This window comes from Schistocerca americana, chromosome 2 (genome assembly GCF_021461395.2).
Source record: "Schistocerca americana isolate TAMUIC-IGC-003095 chromosome 2, iqSchAmer2.1, whole genome shotgun sequence".
NCBI classification, from domain to species: domain Eukaryota; kingdom Metazoa; phylum Arthropoda; class Insecta; order Orthoptera; family Acrididae; genus Schistocerca; species Schistocerca americana.
In genome coordinates this window covers 1,115,046,541-1,115,062,190 of record NC_060120.1, presented here as the reverse complement: position 1 = coordinate 1,115,062,190, position 15,650 = coordinate 1,115,046,541, and the positions used below count along the sequence as shown (strand labels likewise).

At 40.8% G+C, this 15,650-nt stretch overlaps 1 protein-coding gene across 1 annotated transcript in view; it reads left to right on the top strand.

The window, feature by feature from the left end:
- The window catches only part of LOC124596529 (acetyl-CoA acetyltransferase, mitochondrial), a 102,011-nt gene that overhangs the window by 53,910 nt on the left and 32,451 nt on the right, over positions 1–15,650 (top strand). The window contains exon 4 of the mRNA XM_047135699.1: positions 2,454–2,647. Within this exon, the coding sequence (XP_046991655.1) occupies positions 2,454–2,647 (194 nt within the window). The remainder of the gene's footprint in view (positions 1–2,453; positions 2,648–15,650) is intronic.

Below are 15,650 nucleotides of genomic sequence, written 5' to 3'. Positions count from 1 at the left end.
ATACGATATGTGTTGGAGGACAGACATCCTCCCCACACTGTTCTCTTGGGGCTTTTGAGGTCGGCTACCTCTTTTTATTCGTGAATTTATGACAGAGCACACATTTCAGGTGCGGGTGAACACTATTCTCTCGTGTACTTTTCTCCCAAGAAAACAGGGTGCCCCAGGGCTCCGTGCCAAGTGTTGTAATGTTTCCATCACCATAAATCCAATTGCAGATTGTCTCCTTCTCGATGTCTTGGGCTCCTGCTTTGTCGATGATTTTGTGATCTACTACAGCTCTCAACAGACCAGCTTTCTTGAACAATGTCTTCAAGGATGTCTTGATCACCTCCATTCATGGAGCATCGGAACCGGTTTCCACTTTTCTTCCAGTAAGACCGCCTGTGTAAATTTTTGGCATCGTATGGAGCTTCCTCTGCCTTCCCTACATCTAGGCCCTGTCGACCTTCCGTTCACGAATGTAGCTAAATTCTTAGGACTTACATTTGACAGAAAACTGTGCTTGTCCTCCCACGTTTCATATCTTTTGGCTCACTGTCTGCGATCTGTCAACACCCTCAGTGTTCTGAATGGTAGCTCCAGGGGAGCAGACCGAGTGGTCCTTCTCAACCCTATCGCACCTTAGTGTGCTCGAAATTGGACTATGGAAGCATAGTTTACTCCTCTGCTCAGCCGTCTATTCTTTGGTGTCCCAACTCTGACCACCATCACAGATTGCATTTAGAATCTGGAGTTTTTTACACCAGCCCCATGGACTGCCTTTATGCTGAGACTGCTGAACCTCCGCTGCCCAATTGGCGAGCTGTCGGTGAGTCGTCATGCTAGTCATCTGTCTTCTATGCCTGCTCATCTGGCCCATGCCCTTTTTTTCGACACCTCCTTGGATTTAGGGTATGCAGGCCACCCTTCCTCTCTGCTACCATCGGGAATCTGCTTACATTGACTGCTACGTTCTCTTTCCTTCCACTTTCCTAAAACTTTCTTGACAACTGGGGCTGTGGTGCCACCTAGGCAATGCCCTCGGACCTGCCTGCTCCGTGACCTTTGTCAGCTTCCTAAAGATAGTACCCCTCCTCTCGTTTATCGTTGGGCATTTGCTGCTCTATGTGCACAAATGGAGTATGCCACATTCATTTACACTGATGGCTCAAAAACATTTGGCGTTGGGAGTGCTTATATTGTTGGCGACACTCCTAATAGATTTCGGCTTCCTGACCAGTGTTCGGTTTTTACTGCGGATCTTTACGCTGTTCTCCAGCCTGTCCAATACACCCGTTGCCATAAGCAGATTCATTATATTATATGCTTGGATTCGCTCAGTTCTCTCCTCGGCCTCCAACCTCTTTATCCCGTCCACCGTCTGGTTCACCAGATTCAGGACTGCCTCCACTTGCTCCACTCAGGGCGTCTCTGTGGCGTTCCTCTGGATCCCAGGACACGTTGGTACCCGTGGAAACGAGGTGGCCGATATATTGGCCAAGGCCTCTCTCTTCAGCCTGCTGTTCGCTTGGTTCCCTTCGCCGATCTACAGAGTGTTTAATGTTATTCTGTTGCTCTTTTATGACACACACATTGGTCTACACTTCCCGATAATAAATTGCAGGACATGAAACTTCTTCCATGTGTTTGGACCTCTTCCTCCTGACTTCGTCATCGGGAGGAGATAATTTTAACTGGTCTCCTGATAGGGCACTGTCTTTTTAGCCATCGGCATCTTTTAAGTGGTGATCCTCCCCTGCTTTGTCCCCACTGCTCTCAACTGTGGACAGTGAGACACCTTTTACTTCAGTGCCCCTATTTTACTCGGCTATGCACCCGTTTACAGCTGTCACCTGATATATCTTCCCTTTTAGCAGATGACACGTGCTCAGCCTATCGCATCCTCGAGTTTATCAGTGACAGTGAGATGACATCAGTCATTTGAAGCTTTTTTTTTTTTTTTTTTTTTTTGGGAAAACAATACCCCCCCCCCCTCCCCCCCCCCCCCCCCTTCTATGGTAGTTTTCTAATTTTCCTTCTGTTTTTAGTTGCTCCCATTTTTGAGTTTCACTCCCATTGCTGCTGATTTCCCATTCAGTTTTTTACCCTTCCCTAAGCCACAGAACGTGCGCTTATGACCGTAGCAGTTTTGCGCCCTAAAACCGTAACAAAAAAAAAAAAAACCTGGGGCTGGGATTTTTCAAGGGCAATTCTCATAACAGCTGAACTATCTGGGCAGTTACTCATGAGTCACCTTTTCAGAAATGTCTCATGTGGCATGGTTTGAAGAAACTATTGTTGGGGATGAACAAGATTAAATTCGAGCAATAATAATTTAATGAGAGCTAAATTGCATTCACCACTGATGTCACTGTTTCTTTAGTGAAAACCATTTTCCTGTTCATTGGCCCATGAAGTTCGCATTGCTCTTTACCAAAATTTTTTTGAGCATTGTAATTAAACTTTTACAGGTCTGCCCAAGTCTACAATATGCACAACAGTAAATAAGGTGTGTGCATCAGGAATGAAATCTATAATGCTGGCAAGCCAAAGTTTGATGTGTGGCCATCAGGAAGTTGCCCTTGCAGGTGGCATGGAATCTATGTCAAATGTACCATTTTACATGAAGAGAGGAGAAACAAGTTATGGAGGTGTCAATCTTGTGGTAAGTGTACATTGTTCAAATTGTTCAGTCTGGCAGAAATCAACAGTGTGATTTCAGAGAGTCACTTAATACATTACTTACAAACAACTGGCAATATTTTGTTTTTCCAGCAATGTGCTTCACCAGTAGATCAGTAGGCAGACTATCTGTAGCTTGAAAGAATACATATGATGAAAATCAGTAATCATCTATATTGCCACAACTGAATATATTCCAATTTGACAAAACCAGCTTTTTGTGAGAGCTAAAGATTAAAGAAAATATGACACCAAATGGCTCTATAGCTAATGGCTTAACATTTATGTACATTGAATATGTAGAAAAAATTAAAAATTTGTGCCAGATGGGACGTAGCTGGATTTCCTGTTTATCATGGAGAGTTAGTGAACAATTAGGCTGTCTTAGCACATCTCCAGGCCTGACACAAACTTTCATTGTAACTGATGTTTCCACATATTGTTTCCTGCTAATCACTAGCATAATTTCATCTCAATGCATTTTCATGTCAGTCCATTTAATTCATTCCATTTATGTTGACCTTTATTGCAATACTTATTCAGTAGCACTCCAGATACAAACTCTGGAGTAAATTCTTTCTTGTAATCTTATTTATAAGAGTTTTTGGCCTCTTGATCAAACCCAATAATACGGATGGAGGGTTGTCATATTACCAGATGGCAGTTACCTGCTCCTTGCAGAGATTCCCTATGATCTGTCATGAAGAGTGATTTATAAAATTTGGTACATTGTAGGTTGAACAATTTGGTGCATTGATGGAATCTGCAAATGAAAGCTATATAGAATGGTGATGATTGTAGAAAATACAAGAACTGGTGTTCTTGAGAGACTGTGAGGAGCTGTTGTGGAATGCCCCTCCCCTGTTACTTACACTGTAATTAGTACAGATTGTGGGTATGGTGTTTGTCCTGTGAACCCTTGTGATCAGCTTAATCTATGTTTATATTTATATAATAGAGGGAAACATTCCACGTGGGAATTCCCTCTTTCCTGATGAAGCAACCGTGGGTTGCGAAAGCTTGAAATTTGTGTGTGTGTTTGTATTTGTTATTGTCTCTATCAATGTACCAACATTTTCATTTGGTAAGTTACAGAATCTTAGATATATGTTTATATTTACGTATATATTTTTATCTGCAACTGTACAGTGCATAGCAGAAGCTGTTTTGTACTACATTGACCTGTCCCTGTCTAGAGATAACCATGTGAAGATCGTGGTGCATGATCCTCTGATTGTAGGACACTGTGATCCGTACAGTTTGTGTACATCATCCAGTCAGAATCAAATGAATGATACTACATATGCATGCTCAGTCAGTTAGAAATCTACCCATGCAAACTAAGTTGACAAGGCACTAAATGAAACCTGTAGGATTATTACAGTATGTTTGAAAACTAAGCCACTTGTAAATGTGGAGAGAACTCGCCAGGCTTACCAGGAAAACCATTTCAGCAACTTTGCTTCATTTACGTCCTGTACATTCTGCCAGCAGTGCAGCAGGTGACTCAGCTTTCAGCTTTCTGCTTTCCTTGAATCTAACCAACTTGTGATACGAGTCTTTGCGTGGCAAAGTGAAGAAGTCTGCCATAAAAAGTCCACAACAAAGAACTGTGGCAGTGAGTCTCAACAATGGATCACAGTGTGTACTAAACTTCACAAGAAGAGTGTTGTAATGTGAGTTAAACATGTAGACCATTAATATTTTTTCCTGTTTTTTTTTTCTTTTGTTTGTGCCACATCAGCCAGCCTTCATTTCATATTGACACACACACACACACACACACACACACACACACACACACACACACACACACACGATTTGCATATTTGCATACAGTATTTACATTGGTTTTAAACATTTAACTTACATCATGATGTGATCCCATCGTTGACATGAGATGTCATTCCAAATACCAGTTTAGTGTGGAACACACAACATTCATTCCTCCACACAACTTTCCTGGTGTGCACTGCTTGTGTTGTGCAAGTTACATGAAAGTGACTATATTCACTTACTTAACATTGTTCTCTGAATTTTATTTGTTTGCAGTCAAGTCATTTGACTGTAGATACTTAATGATACTGATGAGAAGCTGGACTGTGCTGCTAGTTGCCTCATGAAATGTTTGTAAGGAGCAAGTTTTGTATAGATTTATGTTGTAGCATCATCAAAATATAGTTGCCATTGTAAATTGTTGCTTAAAATTAGAATGTTCATTTATAGTATTATAAATCAGTCACAACAAATTCCTTATGTATTGCACTTTTAAACAGTCAGTTAATTCAATATCCTCCATGGAAAAAGATATTCGCTTTAATCTTGAGGAAAAGAGATCAAATGAGCTGATCGGAAGATTCAGTTCAATGTTTTCAACTGTCTGAACCTTCAATTTGTATTTTGTTTTGTTTGTTTATATCTGTTCTAGAGTTCTCATACAACTTCTGAAACAAGTAATGAGCTTTCAATTTATGTTTGCTGGAATGAGGACATATACTCATTAGCTTCAAAGATGTCAGCTGTACCTAGAGGTGCAGTACACATTTCAGAATTCCATTACTCTGTCATCTTCATTTCATTTAGTTTTGTTTCTTGTCTGTTTAGGGAGAGTTAAGGGAATACAGAGTGAACATTGGAACGCATTTTGGGATAATGCAGGTTAGAAATTAAAGTTAGTGTTTGTGGTTGAAGAGCAGAAAGGATCATAGATGTAGTAGTAGCAAAGTACTTTTTCGTGGGCAGATGAGAAGAAAATTGGGATTTTGTTAGAGATTTTAATTTGGTAATTGTTGCTGTAATTGGTAGTGGGCCACATAGTAGATGCTCTTGAGGTGGTTTGTCACAGTTGGTTAGCATAGTAGTAGTTCACACATACTTAAAAGTAGATTTTTGTAAGAGCTGTTCATGTTGATATTTGAACCTTAGTGGTTGGGTTAAAATTGCTTTATTATATATATATAATAGAGGAAAACATTCCACGTGGGAAAAATATATCTAAAAACAAAGATGATGTGACTTACCAAACGAAAGCGCTGGCAGGTCGATAGACACACAAACAAACACAAACATACACACAAAATTCAAGCTTTCACAACAAACTGTTGCCTTATCAGGAAAGAGGGAAGGAGAGGGAAAGACGAAAGGATGTGGGTTTTAAGGGAGAGGGTAAGGAGTCATTCCAATCCCGGGAGCGGAAAGACTTTCCTTAGGGGGAAAAAAGGACGGGTATACACTCGCGCGCACACACACACACACACACACACACACACACACACACACACACACACACACATATATATCCATCCACACATATACAGACACAAGCAGACATATTTAAAGACAAAGAGTTTGGGCAGAGATGTCAGTCGAGGCGGAAAAGCAGAGGCAAAGATGTTGTTGAATGACAGGTGAGGTATGAGTGGTGGCAACTTGAAATTAGCGGAGATTGAGGCCTGGTGGGTAACGGGAAGAGAGGATATATTGAAGAACAAGTTCCCATCTCCGGAGTTCGGATAGGTTGGTGTTGGTGGGAAGTATCCAGATAACCCGGATGGTGTAACACTGTGCCAAGATGTGCTGGCCGTGCACCAAGGCATGTTTAGCCACAGGGTGATCCTCATTACCAACAAACACTGTCTGCCTGTGTCCATTCATGTGAAAGGACAGTTTGTTGCTGGTCATTCCCACATAGAATGCATCACAGTGTAGGCAGGTCAGTTGGTAAATCACGTGGGTGCTTTTACACGTGGCTCTGCCTTTGATCGTGTACACCTTCCGGGTTACAGGACTGGAGTAGGTGGTGGTGGGAGGGTGCATGGGACAGGTTTTACACCGGGGACGGTTACAAGGATAGGAGCCAGAGGGTAGGGAAGGTGGTTTGGGGATTTCATAGGGATGAACTAACAGGTTACGAAGGTTAGGTGGACGGCGGAAAGACACTCTTGGTGGAGTGGGGAGGATTTCATGAAGGATGGATCTCATTTCAGGGCAGGATTTGAGGAAGTCGTATCCCTGCTGGAGAGCCACATTCAGAGTCTGGTCCAGTCCCGGAAAGTATCCTGTCACAAGTGGGGCACTTTTGTGGTTCTTCTGTGGGAGGTTCTGGGTTTGAGGGGATGAGGAAGTGGCTCTGGTTATTTGCTTCTGTACCAGGTCGGGAGGGTAGTTGCGGGATGCGAAAGCTGTTGTCAGGTTGTTGGTGTAATGGTTCAGGGATTCCGGACTGGAGCAGATTCGTTTGCCACGAAGACCTAGGCTGTAGGGAAGGGACCGTTTGATGTGGAATGGGTGGCAGCTGTCATAATGGAAGTACTGTTGCTTGTTGGTGGGTTTGATGTGGACGGACGTGTGAAGCTGGCCATTGGACAGATGGAGGTCAACGTCAAGGAAAGTGGCATGGGATTTGGAGGAGGACCAGGTGAATCTGATGGAACCAAAGGAGTTGAGGTTGGAGAGGAAATTCTGGAGTTCTTCTTCACTGTGAGTCCAGATCATGAAGATGTCATCAATAAATCTGTACCAAACTTTGGGTTGGTAGGCCTGGGTAACCAAGAAGGCTTCTTCTAGACGACCCATGAATAGGTTGGCGTACGAGGGGGCCATCCTGGTACCCATGGCTGTTCCCTTTAATTGTTGGTATGTCTGGCCTTCAAAAGTGAAGAAGTTGTGGGTCAGGATGAAGCTGGCTAAGGTAATGAGGAAAGAGGTTTTAGGTAGGGTGGCAGGTGATCAGCGTGAAAGGAAATGCTCCATCGCAGCGAGGCCCTGGACATGCAGAATATTTGTGTCCAGGGCCTCGCTGCGATGGAGCATTTCCTTTCACGCCAATCACCTGCCACCCTCCAGCAGGGATAAGACTTTCTCAAATCCTGCCCTGAAATGAGATCCATCCTTCATGAAATCCTCCCCACTCCACCAAGAGTGTCTTTCCGCCGTCCACCTAACCTTCGTAACCTGTTAGTTCATCCCTATGAAATCCCCAAACCACCTTCCCTACCCTCTGGCTCCTATCCTTGTAACCGCCCCCCGGTGTAAAACCTGTCCCATGTACCCTCCCACCACCACCTACTCCAGTCCTGTAACCCGGAAGGTGTACACGATCAAAGGCAGAGCCACGTGTGAAAGCACCCACGTGATTTACCAACTGACCTGCCTACACTGTGATGCATTCTATGTGGGAATGACCAGCAACAAACTGTCCATTCACATGAATGGACACAGGCAGACAGTGTTTGTTGGTAATGAGGATCACCCTGTGGCTAAACATGCCTTGGTGCACGGCCAGCACATCTTGGCACAGTGTTACATCGTCCGGGTTATCTGGGTACTTCCCACCAACACCAACCTATCCGAACTCCGGAGATGGGAACTTGTTCTTCAATATATCCTCTCTTCTCGTTACCCACCAGGCTTCAATCTCCGCTAATTTCAAGTTGCCACCACTCATACCTCACCTGTCATTCAACAACATCTTTGCCTCTGCTTTTCCGCCTCGACTGACATCTCTGCCCAAACTCTTTGTCTTTAAATATGTCTGCATGTGTCTGCATATGTCTGGATGGATATGTGTGTGTGTGCGTGCGAGTTACCCACCAGGCTTCAATCTCCGCTAATTTCAAGTTGCCACCACTCATACCTCACCTGTCATTCAACAACATCTTTGCCTCTGCTTTTCCGCCTCGACTGACATCTCTGCCCAAACTCTTTGTCTTTAAATATGTCTGCATGTGTCTGCATATGTCTGGATGGATATGTGTGTGTGTGCGTGCGAGTGTATACCCGTCCTTTTTTCCCCCTAAGGTAAGTCTTTCCACTCCTGGGATTGGAATGACTCCTATCCCTCTCCCTTAAAACCCACATCCTTTCGTCTTTCCCTCTCCTTCCCTCTTTCCTGATGAGGCAACAGTTTGTTGCGAAAGCTTGAATTTTGTGTGTATGTTTGTGTTTATTTGTGTGTCTATCGACGTGCCAGCGCTTTCGTTTGGTAAGTCACATCATCTTTGTTTTATATATATATATATATGCAGTGAAACCAGATTGCGTGGATATTGTCTAAGGCATGTGTAGTTAGACATACCGCAAGTTTGGGGCATTCCAGTTGGCTGTTTCATTATATCAGTTCCTTTTTTAAATTCCCAGATTTATCTGGTTATAAGATGAGGTTTTTTTTCCCAAATTTGGCATTAGAAAAATGCAGGATCATCTTAAGTTTGTTGATTACATTATTGCTGCTGAGGTTAACATTTTTGTGTTATATAATAGATTAATACAATGTTTGGCAACTGGGGTGACATGCAGATTTATTTGGAATATTTTGGATGGCTTAGAGGGAGAACAGTGACACTAGACTGGTTGAGAACTAAGACAAATGTGAAAAAGAGTGGTGAGCTGCTTGCATCATACTGCCAACCTTGGGAACGTACACCATGTACATTGGCTTTTCATGAACATCTGCCACATTTAAACTGCCTGAATCCATTTGTAGTCTGAACTGATTTGACTTTAAAATTGGACGGATAATGTGTAGATTTTGCAGGAGACAGTGAAAGTCTACTTAGAAGCTAGTGGCATGCTTACATGTTTTGCATAGCAATGATGTCAGTGCTTGCCATGAGGTATGATACGAACAAAAGGGGGTGTGTCATAGTCTAGTTCTTTGCAGCAAATGAAAGAGCAACGAGCAGACAAGCAAGAGACAAAGGAATATTGTTACATTATCACATCAGTATCGATACTAATCTGCTTATATATATTTGGAAAAAACAGCTGTGTCCTCAGGTCCCACAGTAACCAGAACCCCAGAAATCACAACATATTGAGAAGAAACAGAAAAATATTTGTGACAACAGAGATTATAAATTTCATTGCTACTTATATGTGGAAATACATTGCCTCTTTTTCTCACCTCTCATTGATTAAATGAAACTGTCATGTCCTTGACAACACACAGTTGTCACATTGCCAGTCTGTGAGTGTTAGATAGACATAATCGTCATTGATGGTGGCCCAATGTAGAATTTAGCACATCATACAAATTAATGCTAATGCAAATATGTTCGCACAGAATATGAAATGCAGCACATGAAATAAAATGTGAGCTTCAGTGAAGATGCCAAAGTTGATACTGCTCTGCCATACTGTTATTTTTCAAGGCTGGCTGCTGTGTTAATCAGAGGTTGTAAGATTTCTGCTGATTCAGCTGTAGAGAACTGAGAGGACAATGTATTATTGTCATTCAGTTTCCTTATATTGTAAATGCAGTAAGAATGGTAAATTGTAGCAACTGATAATGGTTGATGATGACAGCTGTGACTCTGTTGAGGAACATGGATCTATGAGTTCACAGCTGGTTCATGCAGAAAATAGAATGCTAATTTAAAGTTAATGGTGAATCATGAGGCAGAGGCTACAAACAACTCTGCAGCAGGAAGGAAAGTTTGAGACCGCATAAGTGAATTTTTGTAGGCGGTGTCAGATGAAGAACAAATTAAAGAATTGCAGATAATGAGGGGACCAAAACTGGCAATGTTTCATGATTCCAGAATGAGATTTTCACTCTGCAGCGGAGTGTGCGCTGATATGAAACTTCCTGGCAGATTAAAACTGTGTGCCCGACCGAGACTCGAACTCGGGACCTTTGCCTTTCGCGGGCAAGTGCTCTACCAGCTGAGCTACCGAAGCACGACTCACGTCCGGTCCTCACAGCTTTACTTCTGCCAGTACCTCGTCTCTGCCTTCCAAACTTTACAGAAGCTCTTCTGCGAACCATGCAGAACTAGCACTCCTGAAAGAAAGGATACTGCGGAGACATGGCGTAGCCACAGCCTGGGGGATGTTTCCAGAATGAGATTTTCACTCTGCAGCGGAGTGTGCGCTGATATGAAACTTCCTGGCAGATTAAAACTGTGTGCCCGACCGAGACTCGAACTCGGGACCTTTGCCTTTCGCGGGCAAGTGCTGGTAGAGCACTTGCCCGCGAAAGGCAAAGGTCCCGAGTTCGAGTCTCGGTCGGGCACACAGTTTTAATCTGCCAGGAAGTTTCAATGTTTCATGAATTGGAGTACCATGTTTTTCAGTACATGCAAAAGATATGCAGTGAAGGCTTCCCAATTACTCAATAAATCATCCAAACTGGAACAGAAGAATAATTTTGAGGTGAAGAAGAAGAATAATAATAAGAAGAAGAAGGAGGAGGAGGAGGAGGGTTGGGCTTACATCTTACATTAAAACGCAGAAAAATGCTTGCTCAGCAATTTCCCTTGGCATAAGATGAGAGCCGGCTGGTGTGGCCAAGTGGTTCTAAACGCTTCAGTCTGGAACCGTGTGACCACTACGGTCGCAGGTTCGAATCCTGCCTCGAGCATGGATGTGTGTGATGTCCTTAAGTTAGTTAGGTTTAAGTAGTTCTAAGTTCTAGGGGACTGATGATTTCAGATGTTATCTCCCATAGTGCTTAGAGCCATTTGAACCATAAGATGAGTATCGTATAATCAATCTACAGAACTTTGCTAGGCCATATATGTTATCAAATGTTACTGTTGATGTGAAGGGTATTAAAAGTGTTCCTGTAAGTTCTGGCAGTGAAAAGTCCAGAATAACAGTAATACTGGGCGCACTAGCAGATGGAAGGTGGTTCCATCATATGGCATACTTTGCAGGAAAAAGATACTGAAACAAAAACTGCCTGCAAGACTTATAGTTAGAAGCCAACAAAGAGGTTGATGACAAATGACGTGATGCTAGATTGATTGAAGGTTGTTTGGAGCAGAATACCAAGCTCTTTCCTAAACAGAAGGAAAACATTGGTGCTCACTTCTTTCAGCGAACACTACAGCCAGGAAGTTGAGGATCTGATACCAAAGTACCACACATTCATGGTAATAATTTTGTGCAGCCTGACCTTACAACTTCAAGTAATGGATATTGTTGTGAACAGACCTTTTAAAGCTTACATGTAACAGTTGAGTGACTTCTTGGAGACAGTGCCCATGCTACAGGGGGAAGTTAAAGAAATACTCATTATCCATGCTGAGCCGGTGGGCACTTACTGCCTGGGTCAGAATCTCAGGTGAATCTGTTATAAAAGTAGTCAAAGAGTGCTGCATAATCCAATGCTATGGATAGCTCAGATGACAATATACTATGGGAGGAGTGATGGAAAGAAAGAAATGCCAGTGGGCTTACAAATGGAGATACTGATACCAGTGACGATGATTAACTTTTGTAGGCAGGCTCTTTCTATCAGTAAATAGTTTGTAGTTTTGATTATTCAGAATAGGTGAATGATAAAATTTTTTCTAAAAGCTTCTGAAGAAAAAAAGAAAAATGTTATCGTATAATACTCAGGTAAATCATGTTTCCAGAGTTCAATGGATTTTTATGTAATTTAATAACAGACTGATCATACTTTTATTGTTTATAACTGTAACATAATTATTCTTTGCGTATTATATTTTATATGAAATTAAAATTTTCTCCGTATCTAAAAAATATAGTTTTTCTGTTGGATAGATCCATATTAATTCGAAACTTATTATGCATGTGATGGACTGGATATCAGGGATGATGCTCAGCGTATATATTTTCCATGATTAAGGGAAAGATACTTTGATAATCTGGGTTAAGAGTAATTTCGTCTTTGGTTTCATTAATTTGTTTAATATGTTATGATAAAAAGCTAAATTCCCTTCTCCATTCTATTTTTAGAAATGATTTCCATCAACAAATCAAAACTATTTTCCATTTTCAAGTTGGATACTACTTCTTTGTTTCTTTCTTTCAAGGATTAAGCTATTGATGTTCCAAACTCTCAAACAAAAGTCCCTTCTTTTCCAACATCTTTCAATATCTGTCTGTCCCATTCAGGTTGTAGTTAAGGATCTTCTGGAAAAATTTTGAAATTTGTTACTAATAATAATCTGCACAAATCATTGCAATAAAGGCTCTTCCATCTTCTCACAGATGCTTACAAATCTCAGCAGTAAGTATCTTTAATTGTGAAGGTACTGCTACTGCATTGCCATGATGTTTGCATTCGATAGAGAAAGTTCAGTTGTGTCGGTAACAGAAGTACCATACACTATTAATAAACCTTATTCACATGGATGTATTAATTATAACTGCTGTTAGACAAAATTTCTTACTTGTCATAGCTCAAGCAGAAGGGATACCAGTGTCAGGCACAGGCATTTGGAATGCTTCAGCATGAGGATACATTTCAGGTGAAAAATATGTTTAGGATGATAACTGAAATGTCAATACCAATCTCTCTCTATTGGAGAAGCTTATAAAAAAGTGAGTGTATTCTGAGCCTTAAGTTTCCTTTCAACTGTAATACCAGTTGTTGGACTTGAAGACTGACACTACAGTAAAACTGTTCTTTGGTCATCTTTATTTATGAATTAAAATTATATCAAGATGTCATTAATTAATCTGATTTGTGGCACAGTATGAGAAAAAAAGGGTTGCTGACTAAAGCAGTAAAGAGTCAACAACTCAGAGGTTTGGAGTATGTTCCCTGGATTCTTAAAGGATTCTCCTAGATTACTCTTACGTTCATGTGTGACAGTAGGGTGTGAATGGGAATGAGCTAGGTTGTACTGTGTTTAAGATATAATCTTCAAAAATAGGTTCTTCTAAACTGGCTGGATGAGCTCATTCTCAGCTGATTAATATGCGCTTTATCTTCATCATTTCATTAAAAAATCAAAGAAAAAAAGGTGAAGAATTTGAATCAAAATTTCTCTTCCAGATGACAACACAGTGGTCAATAGTACCAGGAAGAATAATTAATGCAAACAAAAATGCCCTTTTGTTAAATTTTTTAAAATTTTCCATTGATCTCTGCATCTTAGCCTCTTCTTATCCAATTGTGTGCTGATGGAAAGCCATCCACGAAAGCAGATATTCCTTAATGGTTTTGTTGCTACTTTCCATGTCTGATAAATGTGCCAATCTTCATTAATTTTAATTTGATTTTTAGTGTCAAAATTAAATTTCATACTACTTGGCATGACTCACGGAAGCAGAGGGAAAGAAATGTGATCTGCTGAGTGACTTGAAGAAAAACTGTTCTCACTGGCAACAAATAGTGTATCAGGGAATCTTGGAATCTTTCTCAAATAGATTGAAGCAATGTTATCAAAATTGTACAGGAAAAAAATTTCAGCCATAATACTAGGCGACTTTAATGTAAATTTCCTGAATGAAAGTTATGACAGAATGGAGCTGGAGCAACTAATGAGCTGTTACAATCTACCACAAGTAGTTGAATTTCCCACTAGGATAACTGACCACTCCAGTACTCTAATTGATAATGTGTTTGTTGATAAGTCTAGGCACAGTAGCTTGACAGCCAGTCAAGTCCTAAATGGGTTGTCAGACCGTGATGCTATACTTCTGACAATCCCCCATTTAAATCTTAACAGAAAACCAAAAGCTATCTTGAAAAATGTGAGACCAATAAATAAAGAAACAATGGAGACATACAGGCAGAAGCCACAGTTAGTTGACTGGTCTGAAGTATTCAACTCAGCAGATGTCAACACAAAATTTAATGTATTTATTAATTTAACATCAAATCTTTTTGAGGAGTTGTTTCCAAATAAGAGTCAGAGAAAATCAATGTAACCCTGCATTTAAGCCATGGATTACCCAGGGTATCAAAATTTCATGTAAAACAAAAAGCAAATTGTATGCCTCAGCCAGACAGTCTAACAATACTGCAGTGATGGGGCAATATAAAGTGTACTCTAAGATGTTAAGGAAGGTGATCCAGAAATCTAAAAGTATGTATCTAAAAAAGGAAATTGACAAATCAAATAAAAAAAATGAAAACCATATGGAAATATGTTAATAGCGAGACGGGGAAAAGCCTATCTGCCAAAGAAGTGATTAGCTTAAGAACTGGGAGCCTTTCGGTGGATGCTCCCGAAATGGTGGCTAACATCTTTAACAATCATTTTCTAACAGTCGCCAACCAAATGGGATGTCAGGGTTCTGTAAAGAAAGCTACAGAATACTTGCATAACACCTTAACTAACAAAACAGATGAGATGCATCTTCTAAAAACTACAGTGATAGAATTAGAAAAAATAATTATGTCTTTAAAATGTAAAAATTCTGCTGGAGTTGACAACATTTCCAGCAAGTTACTGAAATACTGTTGTAAAGAAATAAGTACAGTCCTCTGCCATATTAGTAATACGTCATTGGAAGAAGGTGTTTTTCCCGACAGGCTAAAATATGGGCTTATACGACCAATTTATAAAAGGGAGTAAAGACTGAGGCTACAAACTATCAACCAATTTCATTACTCTGTTTTCTCCAAGGTACTAGAGAAATTGATGCATAGCAGAATGGTTGAGCATCTTAGTAAATATAACATCCTCAGCAGTAGCCAGTTTGGCTTTCGGAAAGGGGTATCAACTGTGGGTGCAATACATGCCTTTGTTGACAATGTTATGGAAGCCATAAATAATAATATGACGACGGTTGGAATATTTTGTGCCCTGTCAAAAGCTTTTGACAGTGTAAGTCACCTTATTCTCTTGAGTAAAGCGAAGACCCTAGGAATGGGTGGAACCGTAGGCTCGTGGCTTGAATCCTATCTGTGTGGTAGAAAGTAGAAGTAATCATGGAAGGACTGCATGGTGGCCAGGTATCTTCAGAATGGGGCTCCATTACTGCAGGAGTACCCAAAGGCTCAGTATTGGACCCACTGCTCTTTCTAATATTTATAAATGACTTAGCACTATGTACAGATTATGGGAAAATACTCGTGTTTACTGACGACACCACTTTATCAGTTAATAATCTCTCAGGGAATGTGTCAAATGAGGCTGCAAATAAAGCTTTTGCAGATTTGACAAACTGGTTTGAAACCAATGGCATTACAGTGAACATAAAAAAGACAAATTACATTCATTTCTCTTGTAACACAAATGTTACTAAGGAAATGAACCTAAAAATGGGTGAGCACGAGATTT